The sequence below is a fragment of the Phodopus roborovskii genome, unplaced genomic scaffold, assembly GCF_943737965.1.
Source record: "Phodopus roborovskii unplaced genomic scaffold, PHOROB, whole genome shotgun sequence".
Lineage (NCBI taxonomy): Eukaryota > Metazoa > Chordata > Mammalia > Rodentia > Cricetidae > Phodopus > Phodopus roborovskii.
Window position 1 is genome coordinate 7,740,246 of NW_026126460.1, and position 27,145 is coordinate 7,767,390.

The 27,145-nt window shown below is 37.0% G+C and overlaps 1 protein-coding gene across 1 annotated transcript in view; it reads left to right on the plus strand.

Moving 5' to 3' along the window:
* Window positions 1-27,145, plus strand: part of Nbeal1 (neurobeachin like 1) — a 147,629-nt gene that overhangs the window by 102,483 nt on the left and 18,001 nt on the right. The window contains exons 35-46 of the mRNA XM_051190293.1: window positions 1,363-1,489; window positions 2,062-2,210; window positions 3,079-3,212; window positions 4,212-4,313; window positions 7,090-7,185; window positions 7,669-7,793; window positions 10,428-10,568; window positions 12,188-12,318; window positions 15,403-15,512; window positions 16,952-17,069; window positions 17,747-17,844; window positions 25,889-26,005. Coding sequence (XP_051046250.1) covers window positions 1,363-1,489; window positions 2,062-2,210; window positions 3,079-3,212; window positions 4,212-4,313; window positions 7,090-7,185; window positions 7,669-7,793; window positions 10,428-10,568; window positions 12,188-12,318; window positions 15,403-15,512; window positions 16,952-17,069; window positions 17,747-17,844; window positions 25,889-26,005 — 1,448 coding nt within the window. The remainder of the gene's footprint in view (window positions 1-1,362; window positions 1,490-2,061; window positions 2,211-3,078; window positions 3,213-4,211; window positions 4,314-7,089; window positions 7,186-7,668; window positions 7,794-10,427; window positions 10,569-12,187; window positions 12,319-15,402; window positions 15,513-16,951; window positions 17,070-17,746; window positions 17,845-25,888; window positions 26,006-27,145) is intronic.

Sequence of the window (27,145 nt, forward strand, 5' to 3'; positions counted from 1 at the left end):
TACACTCCCCACCACCACCACCATTTTTCCAAGACAAGGTTTCTGTTTATAGCCTTCACTGGAGCTGACTTTGTAGACCGTGCTGTCCTTGAACTCAGAGATCCTCCTGCTTCTGCCTCCCAAGTGCTGGCAATCCATACTAGTTTGCATTGTGGCTGTGAATTTCAGTTTGAAATTCAACCGGCATTGAAAGAGGCTTCTCTTTTCTCCATCCCCTCCAGCATTTGTTGTTGCTTGCCCATTGATCTTTGCTCATCTGATGAGGGTGTGATGAAATCTCGAAGTTGTTTTTATCCTATTTCCTTAGATGCTGGGGGCAATGAACAGTTTTTAGATAATTCTTAGCATCTTTTTTTCTTCTTTTGAAAGCTCTGTTTTGGTCCCCTGCCCATTTTTAAACTCTCTCTCTCTCTCTCTCTCTCTCTCTCTCTCTCTCTCTCTCTCTCTCTCTCTGTGTGTGTGTGTGTGTGTGTGTGTGTGTGTGTTGTTTCAGCTCTTTTTTGGGTTCTTTATATACTCTGGATATTAACCCTCTCTCATATGTGTAGCTGGCAAAGATCTTCACCTGTTGGCTTGTTTTTTAACTGTGCAGAGATCTTTTAGTTTCATGAAATTCCATAGTTCCATGTAAGTTTGAAGTTTTTAAAAAGTAGAAAGCACGGATTCAGAGAGACCTGAGGCGGGATAGAATTTGTATCTAGTATACCAACTCAGAGTTCTTGCTCTTTTCTGTTACAGTCATTAGTTTATATAATATAAATGTACTGTGTGCATGTATCAGAGTTATCTGTTAGTTTTCATGTACTCCAAAAAATAATGATTCAGCTATTTATTACCTGTCTTCTATTGACAGCTAACTGATCATACAGTTTTTTTTTTTTTTTTTGAGGTGGGGGGTCTTGATGTAGGCCTTGATGTTCTAGAATTATCTATATAGACTAGGCCGACTTCTTAACTCACAGAGATCTACCTGCCTCTGCCTTCCAAGTGCTAGGGTTAAAGGCGTGTGCCACTATGCTTGCACTGGCTCTCACTTGATACAAGTGCACAATCACATTGGTATCAACACATTTGAAGTTACTTTATTACTAGTGTGCTTTTAATTAAATATAATTATGATTCATGAATCTCTGATTTGTATAAAGTCATTTCTATACCTCTATTAGACTGCTAATCCAGTACTTAGCCTATTTCTGAATCAAGAATTAGCCATTATTAAAAATAAGTGTAATTTTAAGTTTGTATTTTTTTTACTATATGAGTAATAATTAAAAAAAATCATCAAGCATCATTACTAACATAAAATGTAGAAGTGCTATAACATTTTGTACTATTTTTAACTGATCATTTTTGCTTAAACAGGTGTTCAACACTTGCAGCCTTCTAGTGATTCTTTGCTTTTGGAAGTAGTGAAACAAGTTAAACTTAGTGATATGGAGGAAGATAAACTAGAACTTCTTGAAGAGGATATGGTATCCAGAGTAAATATGTATGTATAAGTATTTGAAAGCATTTTGTAAAATTGTGGGTTTTCTTTAATTTCTATTTTTCCAAAGTGTAGCAATTCGTATCATGCTGCCTGCTAAAAGCTTCTGAGTACTTTGGAATTATTAAGGAAGGCCTTTCTTCTGGGATTGTTGTGACTTGTATCTTGAAATTATAAAGTGTTTTTGAGTGAAAGCATTATATTAAATGACGTATGCCTCAAGTTGTGTTTATGTGGAAATGTGCAACTGTCTCAGGGTATAACACAGCAGAAGAGGGCTCACCTAATATGCATACCATAAGACCTTAGATTTGAGCTAGGATCTGAGGTTCCATGAAATAAAAAACAAAACAAAAAATATGAAGAAATTTATTCAAGAGATGTGAAAAAACTGAATAATTATAGAAACAAAACTTAGTAAAAACTAAACATATTGTAAAAACATAAAGGACTGAAGAGGAATTTGAAAAGGACAACAACATAAACATTCAGTATCAGCTATGAAACAAGATATTCTCTTCCACATAAGTGAGCTAAATTGATGATTGCTTCTTTTAAACTTTTTGTTTATACAGTGATGAGAAGGAAGAACAGGATCAAAAGGAAAAATTGGTGTTGACTGAAGACTGTGAACTCATTACAGTAATTGACATAATTCCTGGCAGATTAGAAATCACTACTCAACACATTTACTTCCATGATAACAGTATTGAAAAAGAAGATGGTGAGTAGTTTTGGGAAAATACGTTTCAGTTCTGTCAGTAGTGAATTAGAGGAAGAAACCAGCAAGATGAAATTGTGAAATTATGGTTTGTCTTATAAAATGAAAAGTGGAAAGTCAATGAATTAGGCTCATGCAACCATTATGTATTGAAGGGGAATGATAATTTATTTGTATGTGTACATACATATACAGACAGTGTTAGTGATTGATTGAAACCTTTTTTTTTTTTTTTTTTTTTTTTTTTTTGAGATAGGGTTTTTTTTTTGTGTGTGTGTGTGTAGCCCTGGCATTTCTGGAACTCTTTCTGTAGATCAGGCTGGCCTTGAACTCCGAGATCCGGAGTCCAGGGAAATTTCTTATACAAGGCAATTATTACCTAGGCTGACTTTATACTTAAAATCCTCTGGCCTCAGCTTTCTCAGTAACTAGGATTATAGGCATACACCCCCTCAACCAGTTGCTTTTTATCATTGCCATCATTAGTGTATTTTAAGAGGTTTGGTTTGAGGGTATCACAATAAACTTATAGGTAAAAATGCAGCCTTAATTTTATCATGCCTTGTATATATTCACCATCCTGTAAATGCTAACTTTTTAATGATTAAATCTGAAGATCCAGTATCTTAGAAAAAGAAATATTTCTAAGGTATAAATAAATATTGAAAATTATCATTTGTTCTCCTAGAAAGGTAATAGAATAGCTTTGGAATTATAGAAAAAAAAAACAATTTGTAACTCCTAATAAGTACTTGTGTTTTATAATGTGGTATTTCTTTTCTCTAAGTACTACGTTTGGAAATAAGACATTTTTGCATAGAGTGCGTAGCTTTGTGTAGCAACTCAGTCACAAAATTTCTTCTCTTTTCAGGAATTGGCTTTGATTTCAAGTGGCCTCATTCTCAAATTCGAGAGATTCACTTACGTCGTTACAACTTAAGGAGATCAGCACTTGAGATATTTCATGTTGATCAATCCAACTATTTTCTCAATTTCAAAAAAGAGGTGTGGTACCTTTCTGGCAATCACAGAGTACTATTTTGAAATAATTTTCCAGCTAGTAATCTCTAATGGTATTTTGAACTGTATTTCTATCAATATAAAACATTAAAAAAGAAATGTATTATGAGACTAGTTGGTACATGAACTTTTGTTGGGATTTGTTTGGGAATTGAGGTGATATTGTAAGTGAGCATATGTGTAAAGTAGAACATTGAATATCAAACAGTAGATGGCAGACATTATCTGATTATGTTATAGCATACAGAATATAAGATTAGACAAGCTGTACGTAGCCCGTCTGGGTTTCCTTTCCTTTTCTTGTTTTTGGTTGTGAGCCTAGCCTGTAACGGCTGAGCCATCTCTCCAGCTCTCCTTTCCTTTTCTTATGAGGGCACTAATGCCAGTGTCATGTTTTGGTCTCATGATACCATTTTTTTAAACTGTATTATGTGTGAAAGTTGTAGTGTGCCTACACACTACACAAAGGACAACCTATTAGAGTCAATTCTTTCATTCCACAATGTGGTTGCTAAGGCTCAAAGTCAGGTGATCAGGCTTGGTGGTAGGCACTTCCGTCTGCCATTTTACTGTCTCCATGACCTCATTTAATATTGATATCTCCAAATGTCCCATCTCCAACTATGAACTTGTTATGTGAGGGCCAAGTTTCTAAATTTTTAACATAGCATGAAGTATGGTAAAGAATTCAAAGCATAATCCACTGTTGATATGAAACGTCCAGAAGAGGTGAAGTTATAAAGCAGATGGTGGATTGTGGCTTTCAAGAAAATAGGGAGGAGGCAGAATTGGAGATAACTACTAATAAGTGTATGGATTGGTGAAGATTTTCTGAAGTAAAATAGTAATGGTAATAACTGTGAAACAGTAAAAAACACTATTGTTCTTAAAAGATTAATTATATTTTGCTAAAAATAGCACAAAAACTATAATCCATATTTGTCTTGACCAGTTTTTAAACTAAACAGTAATCTTTTTTTATAGGTTAGAAATAAAGTATATAGCAGACTGTTGTCACTTCATTCTCCTAATAGTTATGGAACAAGATCTCCACAAGAATTATTCAAAGCATCAGGATTGACACAGGTAGATAATTCTATAGATTGTTGTAGTGTTCATTTTCTGTCTCATAATTTTGTTTTGATTTCTAACTGCTTGTCTGCCTGCCTTTATGTCTGTCTGTCTATTGGTTGGTTAGTTTTGGTTTTTGTGGATACAGGGTCTGTCTATCTAGCCCTGGCTGTCCTTGAACTTGCTTTGTAGAACACAAACACACAGATATTCACTCTTCTGCTTCCTAAATACTGGGATTAAAGGTGTGATTCACCAGTCCTGGCCTTTTTTCTTCCATTTAGAATAATCTTTTGAATTATTTGTGTGTGTGCGCGCGTGTGCACTCGTATGCATGTGTGTGTGCATGCACACATGCTTTGAATATTGGATTCAGGACCCCATGCATGCCAGGTTCTTCCGTGAAGTTCTCCAGCCAAGAATTCTTTTCTTGTCTCAAGCCTTGTTTATAACAAAGTATAGTTCCTTTTGCTTTTGAATAGACTTATTCATTAACTACTGATTTCTCAATTTTATGCCTAAGAACAATTGAGCTTCCTATGTATCTCAATATATATATTTCACTTTATAGATGCAACATACAGATTTCATTTTTCTTTTTTTTTTTTTATTTAATTCCAGTTCCCCTTCCCTTCCTTTTTCCTGTCTCCCCACCTCTCCCCATCCCACCCGTACCCCCATTCACTCCTCAGAGGGGATAAGGCCTCCCTTAGGGAGTCACCAAAGTCTGGGATACCAAGTTGAGGCAAGACCATGACTCTCCTCCCGAATCAGGCTGGGCAAGGTATCCCACCAAAGGGAATGGGCTCCAAAAAGCCAGTTCATGTTCCCAGGATAAGTCCTGGTCCCACTGCCAAGGGACCCCAAATAGATCAAGCCACATAACTGTCACCCACATTCAGAGGGTCTAGTTTGGTCCCATGCAGGTTCCCCAGTTTTCAGTCCAGAGTCTGTGAGCTACCACTAGCTGGGCTTGGCTGTCTCTGGTTTTCCCCAGTATGCTCTTGTTCCCCTTTGCTCATATGATGTCTTTTCCCTCTCTTCAACTGAACTCCAGGAACTCAGCCCAATGTTTGACTGTGGTTCATTGTCACTTCTTCTGTCAGTTACTGGATGTAGCTTCTATGATGGCAGTTAGGGTGGTGACTAATCTGATTGCAGGGGAAGGCCAGTTCAGGTATCCTCTCCACTATTGCTAGCTGTCTTAGCTGAGTCATCCTTGTGGATTCCTAAGAGCCTCCCTAGCACCAGGTTTCTCCCTAACCCCATAATCACTCCCTCTGTCAAGATATCTCTTTCATTGTTCTCCCTCTCTGTCCCTGCCCCCAACCTGGCTATCTTAATCCCTGATGTTCCCATCCTCCATACCCTCCATTCCACACCTCTTCTCCAAGTTTACCCAGGAGATCTTAACTATTTCCCTTTCCTGGGGTCCTCCTTGTCTAGCAATACCACTCTTGGGCATATACCCAAAGGAAGCACATTCATACCACAAGGTCAGGTTTCATTTTTCAGGGTTCATCATAATTACAAACTTTTGCTTTTGGTCCACAGTGGGTTAAAGTAGATTGATATTCTGTCAGGATAACTCTGATGTATAACCCCACTGTGTATACTCATTAGAAGACTAAATATAATGAAGCGGTTAATAGAAAGGAATGATTTTCTCTATCTAGTTCCACCTCATTTTGCTCTGTAAAGGTAATTTTTTCTTCAGATCATTAATCTAAAATCCAATAACCTTAGCCTAGCACAAAGAATGTTAAGTTTTAGATTTTAAAGCACTGCCTTTTACAAAAATGTGAAAAGTGAGTGATAATATGAGCAAAGGAGTCAAGACCATGATGGGGAAACTCACAGAATCAGCTGACCTCAGCTAGTGAGAGGTCACTGACTCAGGTCTGACAAACGGCGGACCAGCATAAGACTGAATTAGACTCCCTTAATATAGGTGACCATGTTGTGACAGGGACAGTATATGAGGCCACTGGCAGTGGGTCAGAGACCTAACTATTGCACAAACTGACTTAGTGGAGCCCATTCTATATGAAGAGGTGGTACCTTGCTCGGCACAGACACAGTAGTGTCTGGGTGGAGAGGTACCTTGGTCCTGCCTCATGAGATGATGGGACAGACTTAGTAGACTTCCTAGGGGAGGCCTTACCCTGTCTGCAGCAGATGGGAGGTGGAGGGGGGCGAGTGGGAGAAGATGACGGAGGGGAAACTGGAATTGGAATGTAAAAAGATAAATTAATGAAAAAAAAAGGAAAAATTTTAAAAAAATATCAAAAGTGGGGCAGTCGTTTTAGAAATTAAAAGTTTTAAGATATTGAGTAAGAGTCTTAATTTTTCTTTTTTCCCCTTTGTGTTACATGGAACTAAATCCAGAGTATTGCACTTGCAAGTGCTCTGTACCAACTTATATCCCTAAGTTTATTTTTAATGGGTTTGTTACATTGGCCAGGGTATCTTCCTACCTTCTCCTCCTAAGTAGCTAGAATTACACGTGTGCACTACCACACCTGGCAAGATTTAATTCTTTTTTAAGACTTTACAGAGTATAGTATAGTGTTTACGTTTAATTTTTTGCTCTTTTTCTTAGAGACTAATTTTCAAAGGAAATAGATTATGGAAAAGTTGATTTATCTCCATGTTAATTTTTTTTGCTCCATCTCTTTAGTCATGAAGATAGAGATAATGATTACAAAATTTACATTCCTTATTAATAAATGTCAAATTCTTAAAGGTGACATGATATAATTCCGATATTGTTCTTTTTTGTACTGGCTAGAAATGGGTGAACAGAGAGATAACAAACTTTGACTACCTCATTCAAATAAATACAATGGCAGGACGGACCTATAATGACCTTGCACAGTACCCTGTGGTAAGTTTTGTATACATCTCTTAAGATTAACTTATACTTTTATAATGTATGAAACTATATATGATATTTATGTTTTTATTTAGAAAAGTGGAGAGGTTTGTATATAACGCAGTGGTAGAATGTTTTTGTAGCATGTGTAAGGCTCTGGGCTCAGTCTCCAGCACTGAAAGAGACACACAACACACATACTCTGCTTCTGTCTTTTCCACCTCCATGTTTTTAGAGAAGTCTAGTAACTACAACTAAGATCCTTTTTCTTTCTTCTCATGAAAAATAGCCCAGAAGAGTTATAGAAAATTACACTATTGAACTAAAATAAACAAATATTAAAATATGTATTTAAAGTATTTATAATAGAAAAAAGTATAATAGGGATTTTTAGTGATTACCTCTTTTTCTCTTTATGAACATTTCATATTTGATGTGGTGGGAATGTTAGGTTCTCTAGGAAGAAATGTCTAAATTTTAAATTGTCTCTTGTAGTTTCCCTGGATTTTGCAAGATTATACTTCAGAAGAATTGGACCTTAATAATCCTACTGTATTTCGAGATCTTTCTAAACCAATTGGAGTCGTTAATGAAAAAAATGCCAAAGCTATGCGAGAAAAGTAAGTGCTTTTTAAATCTTTTGAGATGGCCATTGTTTGAATTTGTATTGATTTTGATCAAAACAACTAAATGTCCTTTTTTAAATTAAAAGGGATGTTTTGTGTTTTTGTTTGTTTGTTTAAAGACAGGGTTTCTCTGTGTAATGGTCCTGGCTGTCCTGGAACTAACTGGACCAGCTAATTCGAGGCTGTCCTCAAATTTAATGAGTTTGGCCTGCCTCTGCCTCCCAATTAAAAGCATGCACCACCACCACCTGGCTTAGAAAGGATGCTTTTTTATTATTATTTTGTGAATATAATTGTTTTTTTCTTGTATACCATACGTGTGCCTGCAGAGGAGGGTGTTGGATCTGGAAATAAGAGTTGCAGGTGCCTGTGAGCTGCTTTATGGGTGCTGGGAATTGAGCCTAGTGCCAGTGGAGGCCAGAAAGAGTGTAGGTTCCCCTGCAATTGGAGTTCGAGGGCTGTGAGCAAACATTTGGAATTGAATCCAAGTACTCCGTAATAGCAGTGAGTGCTCTCAACTTTTAAGCTATCTCCAACCCCTAAGTATTTGGGAAAAAAAAAGTTTTTAACGTGTATGGTTGGTTTTTTTTTTTTTTTTTTTTTTTTGGTCTTCCTGTATAGCTGTATACCACTTGCATTTCTACTACCTGCAAAGGCTGGAAAAGGACATCAGTTACTCTTAACACAAACTGGGATTACAGAGGGCTGTGAGCTACCTACCACAGGGGTGCTGAGAACCAAACCTAGGTCCTCTGGGAGGGTATCATGTGCTCATAACCACCAAACCATCTCTCCATGTTGATGTTATCTTTTTTCAACACAAGCTACTTAATTTTTTTCAATTATCATTGTCCATATTCACAGTTCAATATATTCTACCTTGTTCTACTCTCCCACTCCTATGTCCTATTTTTCTAGACAATTTTATTGTATATTTAATTATACATATATGATTTTGTGTGTCTATATAAAATCTAAGGATCACAAAAGAGAACGTGTGTGTGTGTGTGTGTGTGTGTGTGTGTGTGTGTGTGTGTGTGTGTGTATTTGGTTTTGATTTTTCAAGACAGGGTTTGTCTGTGTACCCTGGCTGTCCTGTAGCTCATTCTATATACCAGGCTGCCCTCAAACTCAGAGATTTGGCTGCCTCTGGCTTCCAAGTGCCATGTTAAAGGGGTATCCCATCACCACCTAGCTCAAAAATGATGTTTATGAGACTGACTTAAATCTCTTAATATACTTTTGACAGTTATACCCATTTTTGTGCAGATGGTGTGACTTCATTCTTCTGTGACTAACAATTTGTTCTTCATGCATTCCTCTTGTTAGATCTCTGTTTTGGTTCTATAATTTAGCTATTGTGGATAATGCTGCAGTAAATACCTGCAATCATCTAGCTAAATACCCTAGAGTGGTATAGTTCAGTCCTGTGGTAGAGCTGATTTTTAATTTCATGAGAAGCTACCATACTGAGTCCTGTAGTTGGTGTAATGAAAGAATTGACTTCTGCAAGTTGTGCTGTGATCTCCATGTATGCATTGTGTCATACAAGCTCTGGTATACACACATTAAATAAAAGTGATTTAAAAAACTGAAATATATTTCTAGTGCTACAAGTGTAGCTCAGTAATAAGTACTTACCTGTTGTGTGTGAGGCCTTGGTTTTATCTTTAGTGTTGCTAAGTAACTTTTTGATTACTAATTTATTCATCAGAATAAGTAGATATTGGTGCTAGCAAGATGGTTCACTGGATAGAGGCTCTTGCCACCAATCCTTACAATCTAAATTTTATTCCCAGAACCCACATGGGCAACTCCTGTAGGTTGTCCCATGACCTCGTCATGTACACCATGCATGCATGCACACATAGAGAGATGACCCAGTGGTTAAGAGCACTTGTTTCTCTTGCAGAAATCCCATGAACATGCGTCCTGTGGCACACAGCAGCCCACAGCTACAGCCCAAAGTCATCTGAGAGACAACATCTGCTTCTAAGGGCACCTTTGTATTCATGAAATTCACTCACTAAAACAACACACATACATACACTTAAATATTAAATATTATTTAATATTTAAAATAAATATTAAAAAGTAAAATTGTAGAGAATAGACATATTTATCAGGAAGATTTTGCCTCAAGGAAGATAAAAATGTTTTCAATTTTAGCCTATTTTCAAAAAGTTTCTATAGTTAACATGTTTGTTATTGAATTTACAAAAATGCTGAGTCTGGAGAGATAAGAGCACTTGCTGCTCTTACAGAGGACTTGGATTCAGTTCCCATTACCCAAATTGTTGCTCACAATACTCTAACTCCAGAGCCTACACTCTGGCCTCCATTGACACTGAATATGCAAGTGGTATATAGACATACATGCAGGCAAAACACCTATCCACTTAAAATTAAATAAAAATTATTTTAAGTGCTCCAAAAGCTTGTTTAGTGATTTTTCACTGTTTAGGAAACATTCTTAGAAAATATTTTTTTTCTGTTATGTGTGGGGATTCAGATACTTCATTTGATAGTGAAGAATGTGGCTAATGATTGATATTTTAAAGAATACTGTGCTAGTACAGACTTATCATTTTGTTGTTAAGGTCATAAAACTCCACTTTTCTTTTTAAGGTATGAAACTTTTGAAGATCCAATGGGAACAATTGATAAGTTTCACTATGGTACTCACTATTCAAATTCTGCAGGTGTCATGCACTATCTTATCCGTGTAGAACCATTTACTACCCTCCATATCCAGCTTCAGAGTGGAAGGTATGGTTACAGTAAAAATCTATTTGCTTCTGTGTGTAAAGTTGAGAACTATTCGCTTTGATATTATGTTCTAAATGATAGAGCCATTCCTTTTAATTTAGATAAAATCAGCCAGAATATTTTAACAAGTCATTCAAATTGACTCATATAAACGACATTTGAGGGCTGGTGGAGAGATGGCTCAGTGGTTAAAAGCACTGGTTGCTCTTCCAGAGGACCTGAGTTGCAACCATATGGTGGCTCACAACCATCTGTAATGAGATCTGGTGCCCTCTTCTGTCATGCAGGCAGAACAGAATAAATAAAATAATAAGTCTTTTTTTTTTTTTTTTTAAAAAGACACTTGAATATGATTTTTTTCACTGTTATTATAGTGTACATTTGGAATCCCTTCAATTTTGAGAAATGAACCAGAGATTTATAATTAGATATCAGGCCAATTATGTCGCCCAGTGGCTGAGAACTTGTCTAGCATGTACAGGGCCCTGGGTTTAATTCCAAGTAATAATTCCCTCCTCATGCAGTAGAATTAATGTGATTTAGAGTTAACTCTGAGCCATGCACTGATGTTGGATCTCAGCAATGACTAAACAGTCTTCCTAAGAATGTTTTTCATAAAGACTAGATAGAGGCTGGATGTTTTTGATGCACACCTTTAATCCAAGCACTCAGGAGGCAGAGGCAGGCAGATCTGTATGAGTTTGAAGCCAACCTGGTCTACAGAGCTAGTTCCAGGACAGGCTCCAAAACAAACAATACAGAGAAACCCTGTCTCGAAAAACAAAAACAAAACAAAAAACAAACAAACAAAAAAAAGGCTATATAGAGGAACAATTTAGGATTTATAGCAGCCTCTTAAACAGGTCTCTGATGCTGCTATAGCAACATTATCTGTAGATATTACAACATTTCACATGTTCCTAATTATTCTAAGAAAACTACACGAATCTTCTGTCAGTCACTATTCTCCAGGTAGCTTCCTTTTATGCATTTTTGTTTCTATTTTGCCTTATTTCTTAACATTACTATTTTGTTTTCTCTCTTCAGCTAACACTATACAAACACTGCCTGTTGTATTATCTTTGCATGTAACATCTATGGTTAGCCTGTGTTCTCTACCCTGTCTTAATTACAGTAAACTTTAGTATTCAAGAAGAGACTCTGTCTTCAGGATTCATAAGCATCAGTGAAATGTTGCACTGACAGGAGACAATTTCCCTTTGTAAGATACAGGAATTGATGACTAGGTTTATTTTGCTTCTTTATAATTTTATGAAGAAAGGTGATTTGGCAAAGCTTTAAAATGAATCCTGTTTGTGCTTTATAAAATACCATCAAGAAAATCCAATAAGGGGCTTGTATTTAGAATATATGCATTCCTTACAACCAAGCAATACAAAACTGGATTTAAAAATAGAAAAGGGTCTACATAGCAAGTACATGCAAAGATGTATAATATCATTATCATAAAGATAAAAGTTGTTTTCAGATATTAAAGAGGAAAATTTAAAAAAGAGCAACTTCAGTCACATGGAAATTTGAAGGGAGCTTAAAGGTTCTTTATTCTGTGCTTCCTTGCTTTCATTTAGTTGACTGTTATCTTTCAATCCCATGTGCAGATTTGACTGTGCAGACCGGCAGTTCCATTCCATCCCTGCTACCTGGCAAGCTCTTATGGATAATACATATGATGTAAAAGAACTTATCCCTGAATTCTTCTATTTCCCTGAGTTTTTAGAAAATCAAAATGGTAAGAAATAGAGGATTTTAAATTTTATAGAAGAGGTCCCAATGAAAAACCCTGAAAAGCCACTTTCAGGGCATCTTCTGTAATATTGTATGATTTACTTAATGTTTTTTTTATGTGTGTAAATTAGTGACAGGATTTAACTGATACCAGGGAAATGACATACAGAACCAATTCTTACTTTCCAGGAAAGTGATATTGGAAACTAAGATATGAGTCAAACATGAACTCATAAGAGAACGTACCTGCCGGAGTCCAGCAGGATCTGAAGATGGGTGGATGCAAGAGTGGCAGTGGGAAGAATCAAACATCAGGGCTCTTCCTAGTTTGTTTTAGGAGGGGTGGACAGCGAGGAAGCACATCCCAGGCAGAGATGCAGATCCCAGCAGGGGATGTAAGGAGTAGGCGAGGGTCGTGGAGAGAGCCAGGCCATGATGGACAGGAGAATCTTGCAGCCTGACTGACTAGCAGCCAGAGTGCTTCTGAGTGCTTCTGTATTCATACGTGATTTAGTGATTTAGTAAGTTGTGATACACTCATATTGTTCCAAAACATAGATCATATCATTTTAGGCTTTGGACATGTGTTTCACTTACTATTGCTCATTTTTTAGTCATCATTAATAAACTATGACAGAATACAGTTATCCTTTCTAATCAGTTTTCCTCATTTTGACAACATTGATAAACAGAGTTACCATTGCTACTCATTAACCCCATAACCCAATTTTTAAGAATCTAGAGATGTATGACAGCTTGTTCTCAGGCTGCCTGCTTTTGTGGCTATAAGGACACTAGACCAAAACAAAATCTTCAAGCCAGCCTGGGCATATTACCATGTCCCAAGTAGTGTATTATTAACTCTTAATGATCAGAGTGCCCAAGAAAAATCCTCAGGCCAAAGTTGTTGCGCTTATTATTCAAATTCTGGCATAATACATTGTTCTCATTTTATATCTTACAGAATTTGCGTATATTTCTAATCTCAGCATTCTGTTGTTCTTGGTCATATGACAACACAGTAGTTCTGCGTGTACTACTAACTTTTCTAAAAAAGGGAGGTCCTGACGTCAGGTTCTTTTATCATCTTTCCACTCCATACTTTGGTCATCATAAGTCTCTGTGTAAGGCTGAGGTAACAAGCTAATCTAATTTTGTTGTTGTGTATGCCACATAATTACCTGAGTGTACAGTGGGAAGAGGCTTGCAACCTGATCTGTGGTCAACTCCTCTAGCGCACTGAATCATGTTGACCTTTTTCAGTTTATCTTGTTCCAGCTTAAGTACAGGGACAGATGTTTCAAGGATTTCTCATAGCCTCATAGAGACCCCTGGCTTCTTTATGTGTGTCACAGCCCCAGTGCATAAGGAAGACCTTCAAGTAGATAAGGAGATCTCCCTAAAGTAAGTTGGGGTGTGGGGGGAGAATAGTATATTCAGGACAATCCTGGAAAAGCTGAGAAACAGCATTCCTGGGAGAGACATAAATGATTCATAAGAACTTTCCCATCAATCCAATAGCCATCATGCAGCTCAGCTTTGCTGATCTTTGTCACCAGCTGTACTGGATTTATGATTTCTGCCATTGCCATCAGATATGGCTGTGGCACTTACCTCAGACTTTACTAGAGACACAGAACCACTTTACACTGCCATTACAGGTCTTTGAGGTAAATAATGACCGTGGTCAGTGGAGTGGTTCACTCCATGAGTGAACTCATGCTTTTAGAGCATCATTACAATATATTTCCCAATTTATTTGGTTTTTCATATCTATAACTGCTCTTAGAAGCTAATGACCCATTTGAGTAATTGTAAGAGACCACAAAGATACAAGTGTTCTTTCACTTTTTGAAGAAAACTACTGACTCTTTATTTGAATGTATAAAAGGTGCACATTCAAAATAATGGCTAAGTTGTTGCACTCTGAAGATTAGTTTTTGTAGTAGAGATGCATGATGATAATTAAATTTTAACAATATCCAAGTACATTTTTTTCTGTAGTGTTATTAGTGTTATTTTACTTGATTATTACTGCTTTTTTTTTTTTTCCCTTTTCTTTCTTTTTGTTTTGTTTTATAAGAGTTCTTTGTATTCACTCTGTAGACCAGGCTGGCCTTGATCTCACAGAGATCCACTTGCCTCTGCCTCTTCAAGTGTTGGGAGTAAAGGCGTACACCATGACAATTGGCTTTTAATTATTTGTGTGTGTGTGAGATACTGGAGATTGAACTCAAAGTCTTGCACACTTGGTTGGTACACACCACAACCAAACTGCTTCCCTAACCTTACGTTTGTTTTTAAAGCACAAATAAGTTTGCAAGATTTTGGGGTATGTTTTATACAGATTATTATATTAGTCAGCTATTGGACTGAAATTGAATGAAGTCAGCAGGTATCTGGGATATGAAGAGTAAGTGGTCTAAATCTGAGCACAGCTGCACAGTGATCACGAACCGGAAAGCCTAGTACTCTGTGTTCCCTGTCATATTTGTCATACCTGTCATACTTGGAAATGTGGTATTTCAAGGCAGTATAAAGTGAGGATTGTAGGTGCCTTCACTGTTCTTTTTTTCTTTTTCATTTGTTTGTGAGCATGTGTTCCCATGTCCATGCATTTACATGTGGAGGATTGCGTGCATGCGTGTATGTATCCATACATTTTTATGTAGGCCAGAAGTCAATGTCCTTAATCCCATTCCACCTTAACTTTTTGAGGCAACCTGGGTGGGTTGCCCAGCGAGCGCCTGGGACTCTTGTCTCAGCTACCACCTCTGTAGTCATTGGCATGAGCTTTATATGAGTGATGGAGATATAAATTAAGATATTTGTGAATTTACCAGCTGAGTGTCTCCCAAGTTCTTCCTCCTGCTTTCCTAAGAAAAAGAATTCTTACTCAGATATATCCTCTGAAAATGAATTTTAAAATATGCTATGTAGTTTAGTTAGTAAGTACAATTATGTAGTTTAGTTAATAAGTAATAGACAAGTTAAAATATTTTTCTAGTTATAGGCCCTCTTTTGTATTTGTTTTACATCACTTGTTTAAATATAAAATTATTGTGATGTTTCTATTTATTTGTCTTAGAATTTAATTTGGGTCACCTACAAGTTTCCAAAGAACTGGTAAATGATGTCATTCTTCCAAGATGGGCTAAGTCACCTGAAGATTTTATTTATAAACACAGAAAAGCTCTGGTAAGATTTTTGTTGCAACACTACCAGGTCTAATAAAATATGGATTATTTCAAAGATAAGTTAAAGTATACTTTTTCTAGATTAATTTATTATTTGTTCTATATTACTGTTCTGAAACTACAATATAGTAATTTAATCTTAGGATATAAGTATTTCGTGATACTGTCTATGACTGTACCAAAATGTAGGTTTCCACTTTTTCTTTTTTTATAAGAGCTTATTTATAATGGTGTATATGCAAATCTAATTATAAATACCAGCTATCAGTGTTATAAGCTTTTGATTTCTGGTATATGGGTAATCAAATATCCTATTTAATTTAGTCTAAGATTTTTTTTTTTTTTTATTCTTGAATTGACAAGTTTTAGACAGAAGAAGAAACTACCACAAAAATGTATTCCACACCTCTTAACTCTCTTGGATTGGGGAGATGTTAATAGCTTTTTTGTGTTGTTTTCTTCACCCAGTATTTTGGGGAATTTTGGAATTTGTAATTTTTGAATTAGCTGATAAATCCTCTACAAATATTTTAAAATCTGGGAAAATCTAGAATCCAAGTTGGGCATAGTGGCAGTTTCTTAGGAGGCTGAAGCCTGAGTTGATGACTTTGAGGCCAGCCTGAACAACATAGTGTGACCTTGTCTCAAACAAAACAAAACAAAACAAAACAAATAGTAACAAGTAAAATCTCAAATACTTGTAGCCTTATCATTTTGTATAAGAGATATTCAGCTTATATTAACATTCCAGCTCTGTGTATGTCTGCTATATGGATTGCTGTTCTGTGCACCCAGCTGATACAATTTAATGTTTTGCAGGTTTTGCAATTAGGCATGGCATTTTTTATTTTTTCCGAAAGATTACTCATGTTTCTAATAAAACTAGTCTATCCAAAATGCCACTTTGAAACACTTACTAGTGTTGAGGTAATTTTTCAATTTGGAATTGAGGGAATAGTGAGAGTTAGTTTACCATTGATAATTGTGTTACTGTCTTGAAGTACTCTCTTTAACAAGCAGTACTCTCCTTTTTAAAAACCAGAGTGTGCAAGTATTTTGCCTGCATGTATGTCTATACACTATGTGTGTGTAATGCCCAGCAAAGTCAGAGATCCAGTTGTTATGTGGGTGCTGGGAATTGAACATGCTTTGTCTTGAAGGGCAGCCAATGTTCTTAACTACTGAGCCATCTCTCTGGCTCCATTTTTTCCCCTTCTTCCCCTGAGACAAGGTTTCTCTTTGTAGCCCAGGCTGTTCTAGAACTCATTGACCAGGCCGACCTCAAACTCAGAGATCTGCCTGCCTCTCTCTGCCTCCCAAGTGCTGGAATTAAAGGCGTGCACCACCATCTCCCTGCTGTTCCATGCGCTTTTAAAATGCATGAGTTTAGAATTATAGTTGGAAGACATTTATAGTAATTAGTATATGTTCTCTTTTCAGGAATCTGAATATGTTTCTGCTCATCTTCATGAATGGATAGATCTGATTTTTGGCTACAAACAGAGAGGACCAGCTGCAGTGGAAGCACTCAATGTCTTCTATTACTGTAGTTATGAAGGTCTGACCCTGACCTCTTCTCTTGTGGCACCTTGATACAATTAACGTTTGTGTGTTACACATCCTATTGGGCCTAGATACTTAACATGGGAAAGAGTACATCAACAAAATAGCTTTTCAGTTGAAAGGTCACAAAACTTTCACTATTTGTTTCATAGTAAGAGTTTATGATTTTGTGTGTCTGTATGGAAATCTAGTTGCAGATGCCAATTATCATCTTACGCTTTTTGTTTCTTATATGGTAAATCATTTAATCAATACATTAGAATATTACAAATTATATTTTTAGTAAACTTTGAAAGAAGGCACTTAGAGTTTCCAGTAATAAATTCTCCTAGTAAGATTATCTGACAGCTTTGGGCAGAAAAAGTTGTCTCTTTTTAAATATATTATTTGTATATAGGTATATGATATATATTTGGGTACACAAGGAGGTTTAAGGTATATCGATGGCTTCTTCACTGGCTTTTCCCTTATTTAGATAGGATCTCTTACATACCCACACATGCATGTACACATGAATACATACACACAAGGAAAATAGGTAATGTTTTTAGAAAATTACGTTCTGGTGACAAGTTGAAGACTAATATTTTGTTTAAAATGTGTTAATCAGTCCTTGATATATTTATCAAAGTCATGCTGTTTTGTCTCAATAGTGATTACTTCTTATTTTAGGTGCTGTAGATCTTGATGCCTTAACAGATGAAAAGGAAAGAAAAGCCTTAGAAGGGATGATTAATAATTTTGGGCAAACACCTTGTCAGCTATTAAAGGTAAATTATATAAGTTGTCAAGAGCTTGGAGTAGTGGTTCTCAACCTTCCTAATGCTGTGTGTGACCTTTTAGTACGTTCCTCGTGTTGTAAAATTATTTTTGTTGCTACTTCATAACTGTAATGTTGCTATTATAAATCATAATGTAAATATTTTTGTGGATAGAGGTTTGCTAAAGGATTCATGACCCACAGGTTGAGAACCACTGGCTTAGAGCAATGTTTTGAAATATTCTGAGACTTGAAGAATAGTAGAGCCCTAGAATAATTGTAATTGATAGTGTTTTGTTTAGATGATTATATTTACCCTCTGTTAAGTTGTAAGTGCTCATGTAATTGAGACTCTTGATGTTAGGAGGACTTGATGTTAGGAGGACTGATGTATTAAGTAGAAGTCTAGAATTGAATTTTCAAGGGATATTATTGCTGTTGTTTTAAAAGATTTTTGTAATTTAAAACTTAGAGAAATGGGTTGGAGAGATGGCTCAGTGGTTAAGAGTACTTGCTGTTCTTCCAGAGGTCCTGAGTTCAAGTCCCAGAAACCACTTGGTGGCTCAAACCATGTGTAATGGGATCTGATGCCCATTTCTGGCATATGGGCAAACATGCAGACAGAGCACTCATACATAAACAATAAATACCTTAGAGAGTCTTTGTCCAGAATTTATTAAATTGTTACCTCATTAAATTTAGTAAATTGTTACTTAAAAATAAGTAGAATTGATTGTTCCTAGGTTATGTAACAAAAAAAACAAAAACAACAACAAAAAAACCGAAGTAGTATCCAGTTGTGAAGCTAGGCAGCTTAGAACATACTTGTACTTCCAGATACTCAAGAAGCTGAGGTGGGAAATTGTGAATTCTAGGGTAGCTTGTGTAACATCTCAAAAAGTTCACTCATGTAAAATGTTTTCTTGTTCACATACAATGCCCTGGATATGATTCTCAGCACTAAGGGGAATGGGAAGCTCCATTTATATAATCAGTTATTGTCACAGAAGGATTTATATTTACTCAAAAAGCTGGTTATTTTAAATCCCATCTCCACCCTGTTTGTATGTGGGGGGATACATGTGTGGGAGACATAGGTTGATATTTTTTTTGTAGGAGCTATCCACTTGTGTGTTTGGGTTTTTTTTTTTTTTTTTTTTTTTGAGACAGACTCTCTCCCTGGGACCTGGAGTTTGATAGTTAGTCTAAGTTCACTAGTGAGTCCCAGGGATATTTCTATCTTCACCTCCCCAGCACTGGGCTTACAAGTACCCAGCTTGCTGCTCAGATCTTTCATCAGGTCCTTATGCTTGTACAACAAGAGGTTTGCTAACTAAGCTATCTCCCCAGCCTTGTGTTTCTGAGAGAATAAAAACTGAATATCAAATGTAGTATTATCTATCATTACAACTGTCCTATTTTTAGACTTCTCCTGCATATAAAATTTAAAATAATTAAATTCATCCCATAAATGGAACTTATCATTCAGAGCCTAAGCCCAATGTTAACACTCTAATTATAAAATATGTATAATATATAATCAAATTATTAAATATTGCTATGTTTCCTCATCTGGTATGTGAAGATAAATTATCATCTTCCTAATTGCCACTGATTCATAAAAGTCAATCCAGTATTTTGGAAGCTGTCATCTTTGTTAGCATGAGTTTTTAATTATTTTTTTTTGATAGCATGAATTTAAGGATAAAGAATAAATAATAAGCTGGGTGTGGCTGTGGTGGAGCTCACCTTTAATCCCAGCACTCAGGAGGCAGAGTCAGATCTCTGTGAGTTGAGGTTAGCCTCATGTCTACAAAGCAAGTTCCAGGACAGCCAGAGCTGTTATACAGAGAAAACCTGTCTCAAAAAATGAAAAACAAAATTAAATTCTAAAAAATCTCAATTAGTATATACTTTTTTATTTAAACACTGTGAATTATTTTCTGTAACCTTCACAGTAATGAAACAGTCGTCTTCATTTTTAAAAATACAATCAAGGTCAGGGTGATAGCTCAGAGGGTAAAAGTACTTGTGTATGCCAGATGACCTGATGCTTTGACGTTGCATGGCTTTGGAGGCGGAAAGGAAAGGTGAGATACAGAGGGATCAGCCTTCTTCAGGTCTGAGAGACTGGGAATGAGATGTAGAGTCAGTGAGAACATCACACAGACTCCTTTTTCTGAGGGATAAAAGGTTTTCTTCTACTTTATTATTCTTTCTGTCTTTTTCTGTACACACACACACAATGAAAGAATACTTCTACCCTGATGTTTCCTTTTTCTTTCTTTCTTTTTTTTTTTTATTTTATCCTTGTACCTTTTTGCTGATGTTTCTCTTTACATCTTTTCCTTGTAACTTCTCCCTGATGTCTTCCTTTTACATTTGTTCTCATGTTTGTCTTCTCCTAACTTTACTTTTTCTCGTACAGTGTATATACCCATGTAAAATCTTTCAAACAATATACATTTACTCAAGACTTCTTCTATTCCCCATAACCTGAGTTCAGTCCTTGGAACTCACCTGGTAGAAAATGGGGCCAGGGGCAATGAGATCAATCTGTAATCTTTTTTGGGGGGGTGGGCATTAAAGACAGGGTTTATCTATTTGTAATTCTGACTGTACTAGAACTCAGTTTGTAGACCAGGTTGGTTTTGAACTCAGAGATCCACATACCTCTACCTCCCTAGTGCTAGCATTAAAGGTGTGCGTCACCATCACCTGGCATAAAAGAAAAAATATAATGAATTTTTTAATGGAGTTAGAGAAATGGCTCAGCAGTGAAGGTGCTTGCTCTGCAAGCCTTGGTGACATCAGCCCCATTCATGGAACCAAATAAAAGTAGAAGAAGAGGAGGACTGGCTCCACAGTGCTGTCCTCTGACCTCAACATTGATGCCTCGGTACATGTGTACTCACATTCATACATTATACATACAACAAATGAATTCCAAATAGTAAAAATAATAAATCTAAGCCTTCCATAAATACATTGCTTATATTTCCTACATTAGAAACTACAAAAGCCTCTGTCATCATGTTTCCATTTAATTAGTAAGCCCCCTTTTAAAAACTGCATCTTTTTTTTGTGTGTTCTGAGTCTTTACTTAAAACTCAGTTCAATTGCCTGACTCAATTTTGAGTGTTAACAGTAGCAGCCTTGTCTTAATCATGTATGCAACAGTAGTGTAATAGCTCAAGTTTATAGTTATGTTTCAAGTTTTGGACTGTTTTATAATCTCTACCCTTCCATGGTGATGATTTACTTGGCGCTTTGAACTGGATTTTTACATGGTATTGTTTATGAAGTCACTGTTCTGTCCCTTTCCTTCCAGTAAACTGTGCATGGTAGCATATACCTGTAATCCCAGCACTCAGGAACTTCAGCAGGAGAATCTTGAGTTCAGGATCACCACATAGAGTTTGAAGCCTGTCGGGGATACATAGTGAAATCTTGTCTTAAACATGAAAAGAAAAAAGAAAAGGCAAAGATACTGAAGAAGCCGGGCCTAGTGGTGTAATCCTGTAATTCCATTCAGGAGGCTAATACAGGGGATTTGGGAGATCAGTGCTTGTCTAAATTAGAGTGAGTTCAAGGTCAACCTGGCCAACCTAGTGAGACCCTGTCTCAAAGAGAAAAGTTGAAAAAGAGTGGGGGAATATAGTGTAGTGGTAGAGCTTATACCTAACACATACAAAGTTCAGAATAAAATAGAACAGCCTTTAGTTTAGCTCTACCTTTTGTTTTGTTTTTCCAGATAAGATTTCTCTTTGGAGCCCTGGCCATCCTGGAAGTCACTATGTAGACCAGGCTGACCTCGATCTCACAGAGATCTGCCTGCCTGCCTCTGCCTCCTGAGTGCTGGGATTAAAGACATGCACCACCACCAGGCTATAACCCCACTTCTTTTTTTTTTTTTTTTTTTTTAAAGTAAGAGTAGCGCTGATTTATTGGTTAGCAGGGCAGTTATCCTGCCCTGTGTTCATGCTTGTGGAGGTCAGAGTGTCATTTCTTAGGGGTATTTGGTGGAAATGTTGATCTTTTACTGGCCTAGAATTTATCAAGTAGGCTAGGCTGGTCTGCCACCTTAGCTGGCTTAAAGTAAGGATTCTGTGAATTAAACTCTGGTCCTCATGTTTGCTTCTAGGTGAGTACTTTAGTAGCTGAGCCACTCCCCTCATAGTAGTTTTCATTGTGATTAGAAAAAAAATTACAAAGGGGCTGAGGTTGTAGTTTAGTCCAGGAATGTTTACTTAGTATGTGCAATGTCCAGATTTCAGTCCCCATCACCACAAGACCAAAGGGGGAAATCAGACAGGGCTGGCTCTCAGCCTGTAACTTAAAGTTGTTTTATCCATTCACTGCCCCCTCCCCATGTGCTCTGGGAGACTTATCCCTTCCCCCTTCTGTGAGGGACTTTATATGAATCTCTTAGAATACACCTTATATCCTAGTTCCTCTGGTGGTGTAAATTATAGGCTGGTGATCCGTTGCTCTAGGTTTAAAATCCATATATGAGTGAGTACATATCATGTTCCTCTTTTTGTGACTGGGTTACCTCATTCTGGTTTCTTCAAGTTCCATCCACTTGCCTGCAAATTTCAAGATTCCATTATTTTTTCTGCAGAGTAGTATTCCATTGTGTAGATGTGAGAGTAGTATTCCATTGTGTAGATGTGCCACATCTTCCTTATCCATTCTTCAATTGAGGGGCATGTAGGTTGATTCCAGGTTCTTGCTATTACAAATAGTGCTGCTATGAACATAGTTGAGCAGATGTCTTTGTTGCATGGATGTGGATCATTTGGTATATGCCTAAGAGGGGGATTGCCAGGTCCTGTGGTAAACTAATTCCCATTTTCCTGAGGAACTGCCATACTGATCTCCAAAATGGCTGTATGAGTTTGCACTCCCACCAGCAGTGGAGGAGTGTTCCACTTTCTCCACATCCTCTCCAACATAAGTCATCATTGGTGTTTCTAATTTTAGCCATTCTGGCAGGAGTAAGATGGTATCTCAAAGTTGTTTTGATTTGCATTTCCCTGATAGCTAAGGATGTTGAGCACTTTCTTAAGCATCTTTCAGCCTTTTTGATTTCCTCTATTGAGAATTCTTTCTTCAGTTCTGTACCCCATTTTTTAATAGGGTTATTTGGTGTTTTGTTGACTAGTTTCTTGAGTTCTTTGTATATTTTGGAGATCAGCCCTTTGTCAGATGTAGGATTGGTGAAAATCTTTTCCCAGTCTGTGGGCTGCTGTTTGGTCTTGTCCACTGTGTCCTTTGCCTTACAGAAGCTTCTAAGTTTGAGGAGGTCCCATTTATTGTTGATCTCAGTGTCTATGCTCCTGGAGTTATGTTCAGGAGGCGGTCTCCTATACCAATTTGTTCAAGGGTACCTCTTCCTTTCTCTTCTAAGAGGTTCAGTGTGGCTGTTGTTGAGGTCTTTGATCCATTTGGACTTGAATTTTGTGCATGGCTATAGACATGCGTCTATCTGCAGTCTTCTACAAACCATCATCCAATTGTGCCAGCACCATTTGTTGATGTTTTCCTCCCCCCATTGTATTCTTTTAGCTGTTTTGTCGAAAATCAGGTATTCATAGGTGTGTGGGTTAATATCAGGATTTTTAATTCGATTCTTCCTGTCTATTTTTGTGCCAATATCAGGCTGTTTTCAGAACTATAGCACTGTAGTAGAGTTTAAAGTCAGGGATGGTGAGGCCTCCTGAAGTTCTTTTATTGTACAGGGTTGTTTGGGCTATCCTGGGTCTTTGTTTTTCCATATAAAGTTAATTATTATGAGAAAGAGAAGGGGAGGAGAGGAAAGCACGTGCGACTAAGAAGAAGAAGAGAGAGGGAGAGGGAGAGAGAGAGAGAGAAAGAGAGAGAGAGAAAACAAACATAAAAGAGGGAGCCATTATTGGTTTGAAGAGAAAACTGAACCTAAAAGAAGACTGCTGCCAACTACAATTTGAGCAACCGTGGAAAGGCTACCATAAATGCCCTTCCCGGATAGTGAGATCAACAACTAATGTATCCACCATCATGGAGCCCTTATCTAGTACCTGTTGGAAACAGGAGCAAACACCCTAACTAAACACTGAGTCGAACTAGAATCCAGATGCAGAGGGAGAGGACAAGACCAGGCTCCAGAAACACATAGAGACAGCTGACCTGAACAAGGAGGAGCTAACGGCCACCAGACTGATATCTGGGAATCCAGCATGGGACTGACTCAGACCCCCTGAATATGGGTCTCAGCTAGAAGGCCAGAGCAGTCTAAGGGACCTCAGACAGTGGAACCAGGATGTATTCCTGGTGCACAAAAGGACCTTGTGGACACATCCCCTATGGAGGGATGCTGCCTTAACCTAGAGGCAGGAAGGATGGCCTAGTCCCTACTCCAAATGACTTGACATATTTACATGACCCTACCTGGATGGCATTGCCCTACATGTGGAATGAGGGTGGGGGAATGGGAGGAGAGGATGGTCAGGGGGCAGAGAGGCTAAGAGAGGGAGGGAGAGGGAACTGGGATGGACATGTAAAATAAAAAATAAATAAGTAAAAAAAGAAGATGAGCATGTAGTAAAAAAAGTTGTTTTATTTATGTATTTATTAAAAGCTACATCTGTTGCCTACTATCTTTATTTTGTAACAGAGACAAAGAAATCAAACTGTACCTCCATGATTTGTTTTCTTTCTGAGACAAAATGTTAACTATGTAGCCCATACTGCTGCCTTGGAACTTTCTGTAGAAGTTTCAGTCTCAAATTCTTCCTGCCTCAGTCTTCTAAGCACTTGCATAGTCAGCGTTGGTGACTCTGTTAGAATTCTCACCTGCCAAACACTAGATTTCAGGTGCATTCATATCTGGCAAGGTCCCTATGGACAACTTTTTATACTTTTGTCCTTGGAATAGTAATAAGGTATTTAATGTATGTCTGTGGGAAGCCACAGCCCCAAGATGGCACCTGGCTGGATGCCAGGTAGTCAGAGCTTAGCTGTAAACAAGCCTTATTTGGTAGTGCTTGATGGATCTGGTGTGCTTCCTCCCTCTGTGGCCTATCCAGGATCGCCAGGTGGCATGAACTGATTGGGCAGTGAGCACAATTTTAAGGGCTTGTTGGGGCTGGGGGAAGCGGAAGCTGATGTACAAGGTTCCTGAATAAACTGCTTGAAGAAGAGTTGTGGTCATGTTTCCTTGCTGGCTGAGATAGACACGACATATGTCAATATATTTAATTAACATTTATAAACTTAATTCTGTATCTGACTTGAAAAATAAGAAAAAATAATTTTTTGTGAATTATATAATCCTGTTTATAATTTGATTTCAATAACTTTTAGATTTTGATCATAGTTGTTTCAGGAATTAAATAATATACTATATCATAAAGTTTGAATGTTAAGTACTTTATTAATTTTACCGAAAATTTATTAAACATCTACCAAGTTTGAGATACTTCTGGGTGCTTAAAAATCTAGAGATGAAAAAGACTAATGGCTGTCTGTAAGGAACCAATTGCCAGGCCAGTTTGATGACTCAATGGGTAAAGGCACCTGCTGCCAAGCCTGATGACCTGAGTTCAACCCCTGTCTACACGGCAGAAGGAGAGCTGACTCCTGTAGATTGTCCTCTGACCTCCACATGTGCACTGTGACGTGTGCATGCCCAGGTGTATACAGAAAACAAATAAAATGCAATTTAGAACTTAACAGGATTCCTGTAGGCTGGATGGGAAAGGTTGATCACAAACAACCAATGAATGTTTAAAAGAAGAAGAGAAACTTTAAAAAAATCCTAAATAATTGGTGAAAGACTATGTAAACAATCATTCTAATCTGGAAACACATTAGTGATAACTTTAAAGTAGAGGTGTGATGTCTGTAGAAGAGGGTGGGTGGTAAATTTGCAGGGGAACAGGTCAAGCTGTGGCCTGGAGTTGTTAACAGTGTCTAGTATGCATTCTGTTGTAGCACAGTCCACTGTGTATGAGTGAACGTGGGCAGGTTTGCATGTAACTCTGAAAATTTTCCTTTAAATTATTTTGAAGGAACCACACCCTCCAAGATTATCAGCAGAAGAAGCCATACAAAAGCAGACCAAAACAGAAATCTCAACCCTAAACCTCTTTCAGCACCTCCCTGAACTGAAGTCGTTTTTTATAGAGGTAATACTCAACTTGGTAATACCAGAGACCTTACTCCAATTCTATGTTTATACATGTATGTGCAGGTGTGCTTGTTTGTGCTTATAGTGTATGACTTATTTGTGGAAAGACAAAGGTCAATTCGAGTATTCAAGATCCCATTGATCCATTGTCTGTTGTTACACAAATAACATGTGGTTTTTTTTTTTTTTTTTTTTTTTACTATAGAGAGTAGAGCCTGAAGTCAGGGATGGTGATACCTCTGGAAGTTTTTATTGTACAGAATTATTTTAGCTATCCTGGGTTTTTTTTTTTTTTCCATGTGAAGTTGAGTATTGTTCTTTCAAGACCTGTAAAGAATTGTGTTGGGATTTTAATGAGGAATATGTTTAATATGTATATTGTTTTTGGTAATATGGACAGTTTTACTATGTTTATTTTAACCATCCATGAGTATGGGCAGTTTTTCCATCTTCTATTATCTTCTCCAATTTCTTTCTTTAAAGACTTGAAGAGATGGATACAGATATATAGATACAGATATAATTTTTCTTATTTTACATATTGATCCCAGTTAAGACTTGAAGTTCTTGTCTTTCACTTACTTAGTTAGAGTTACACCAAGATATTATATATTATTTGTGGCTATTGTGAAGGGTGTTATTTCCATGATTTCTTTCTTAGCCCCTTTATCATTTGTATGCAGGGGGGCTACTAATTTTTTTTTTTTTTAGTTTATCTTGTATGCAGCCACTTCACTAAAGGTGTTTATCAGCTGTAAGAGTCCCCTGGTAGAATTTTTGGGGTCACATATATATATATATATATGTATATATATATATATGCACATTTATGTATACATATGATAATATATATTGTCATATCACCTGCAAATACATGATACTTTGATTTCTTCCTTTCCACTGTGTGTTCCCTTGATCTCCTTTAGTTGTTTTATTGTTCTAGCTACAATTTCAAGTACTATATTGAATAGGTATGGAGAGAGTGGACAACCTTGTTCCTGATTTTAGTGGGATCACTTTGAGTTTCTCTCCATTTAATTTGATGTTGGTTTTGGCTTGCTGTATATTGCCTTTTTTATGTCCCTTGTATCCCTGATGTCTCCAAGACTTTTATAATGAAGGGGTGTTGGATTTTGTC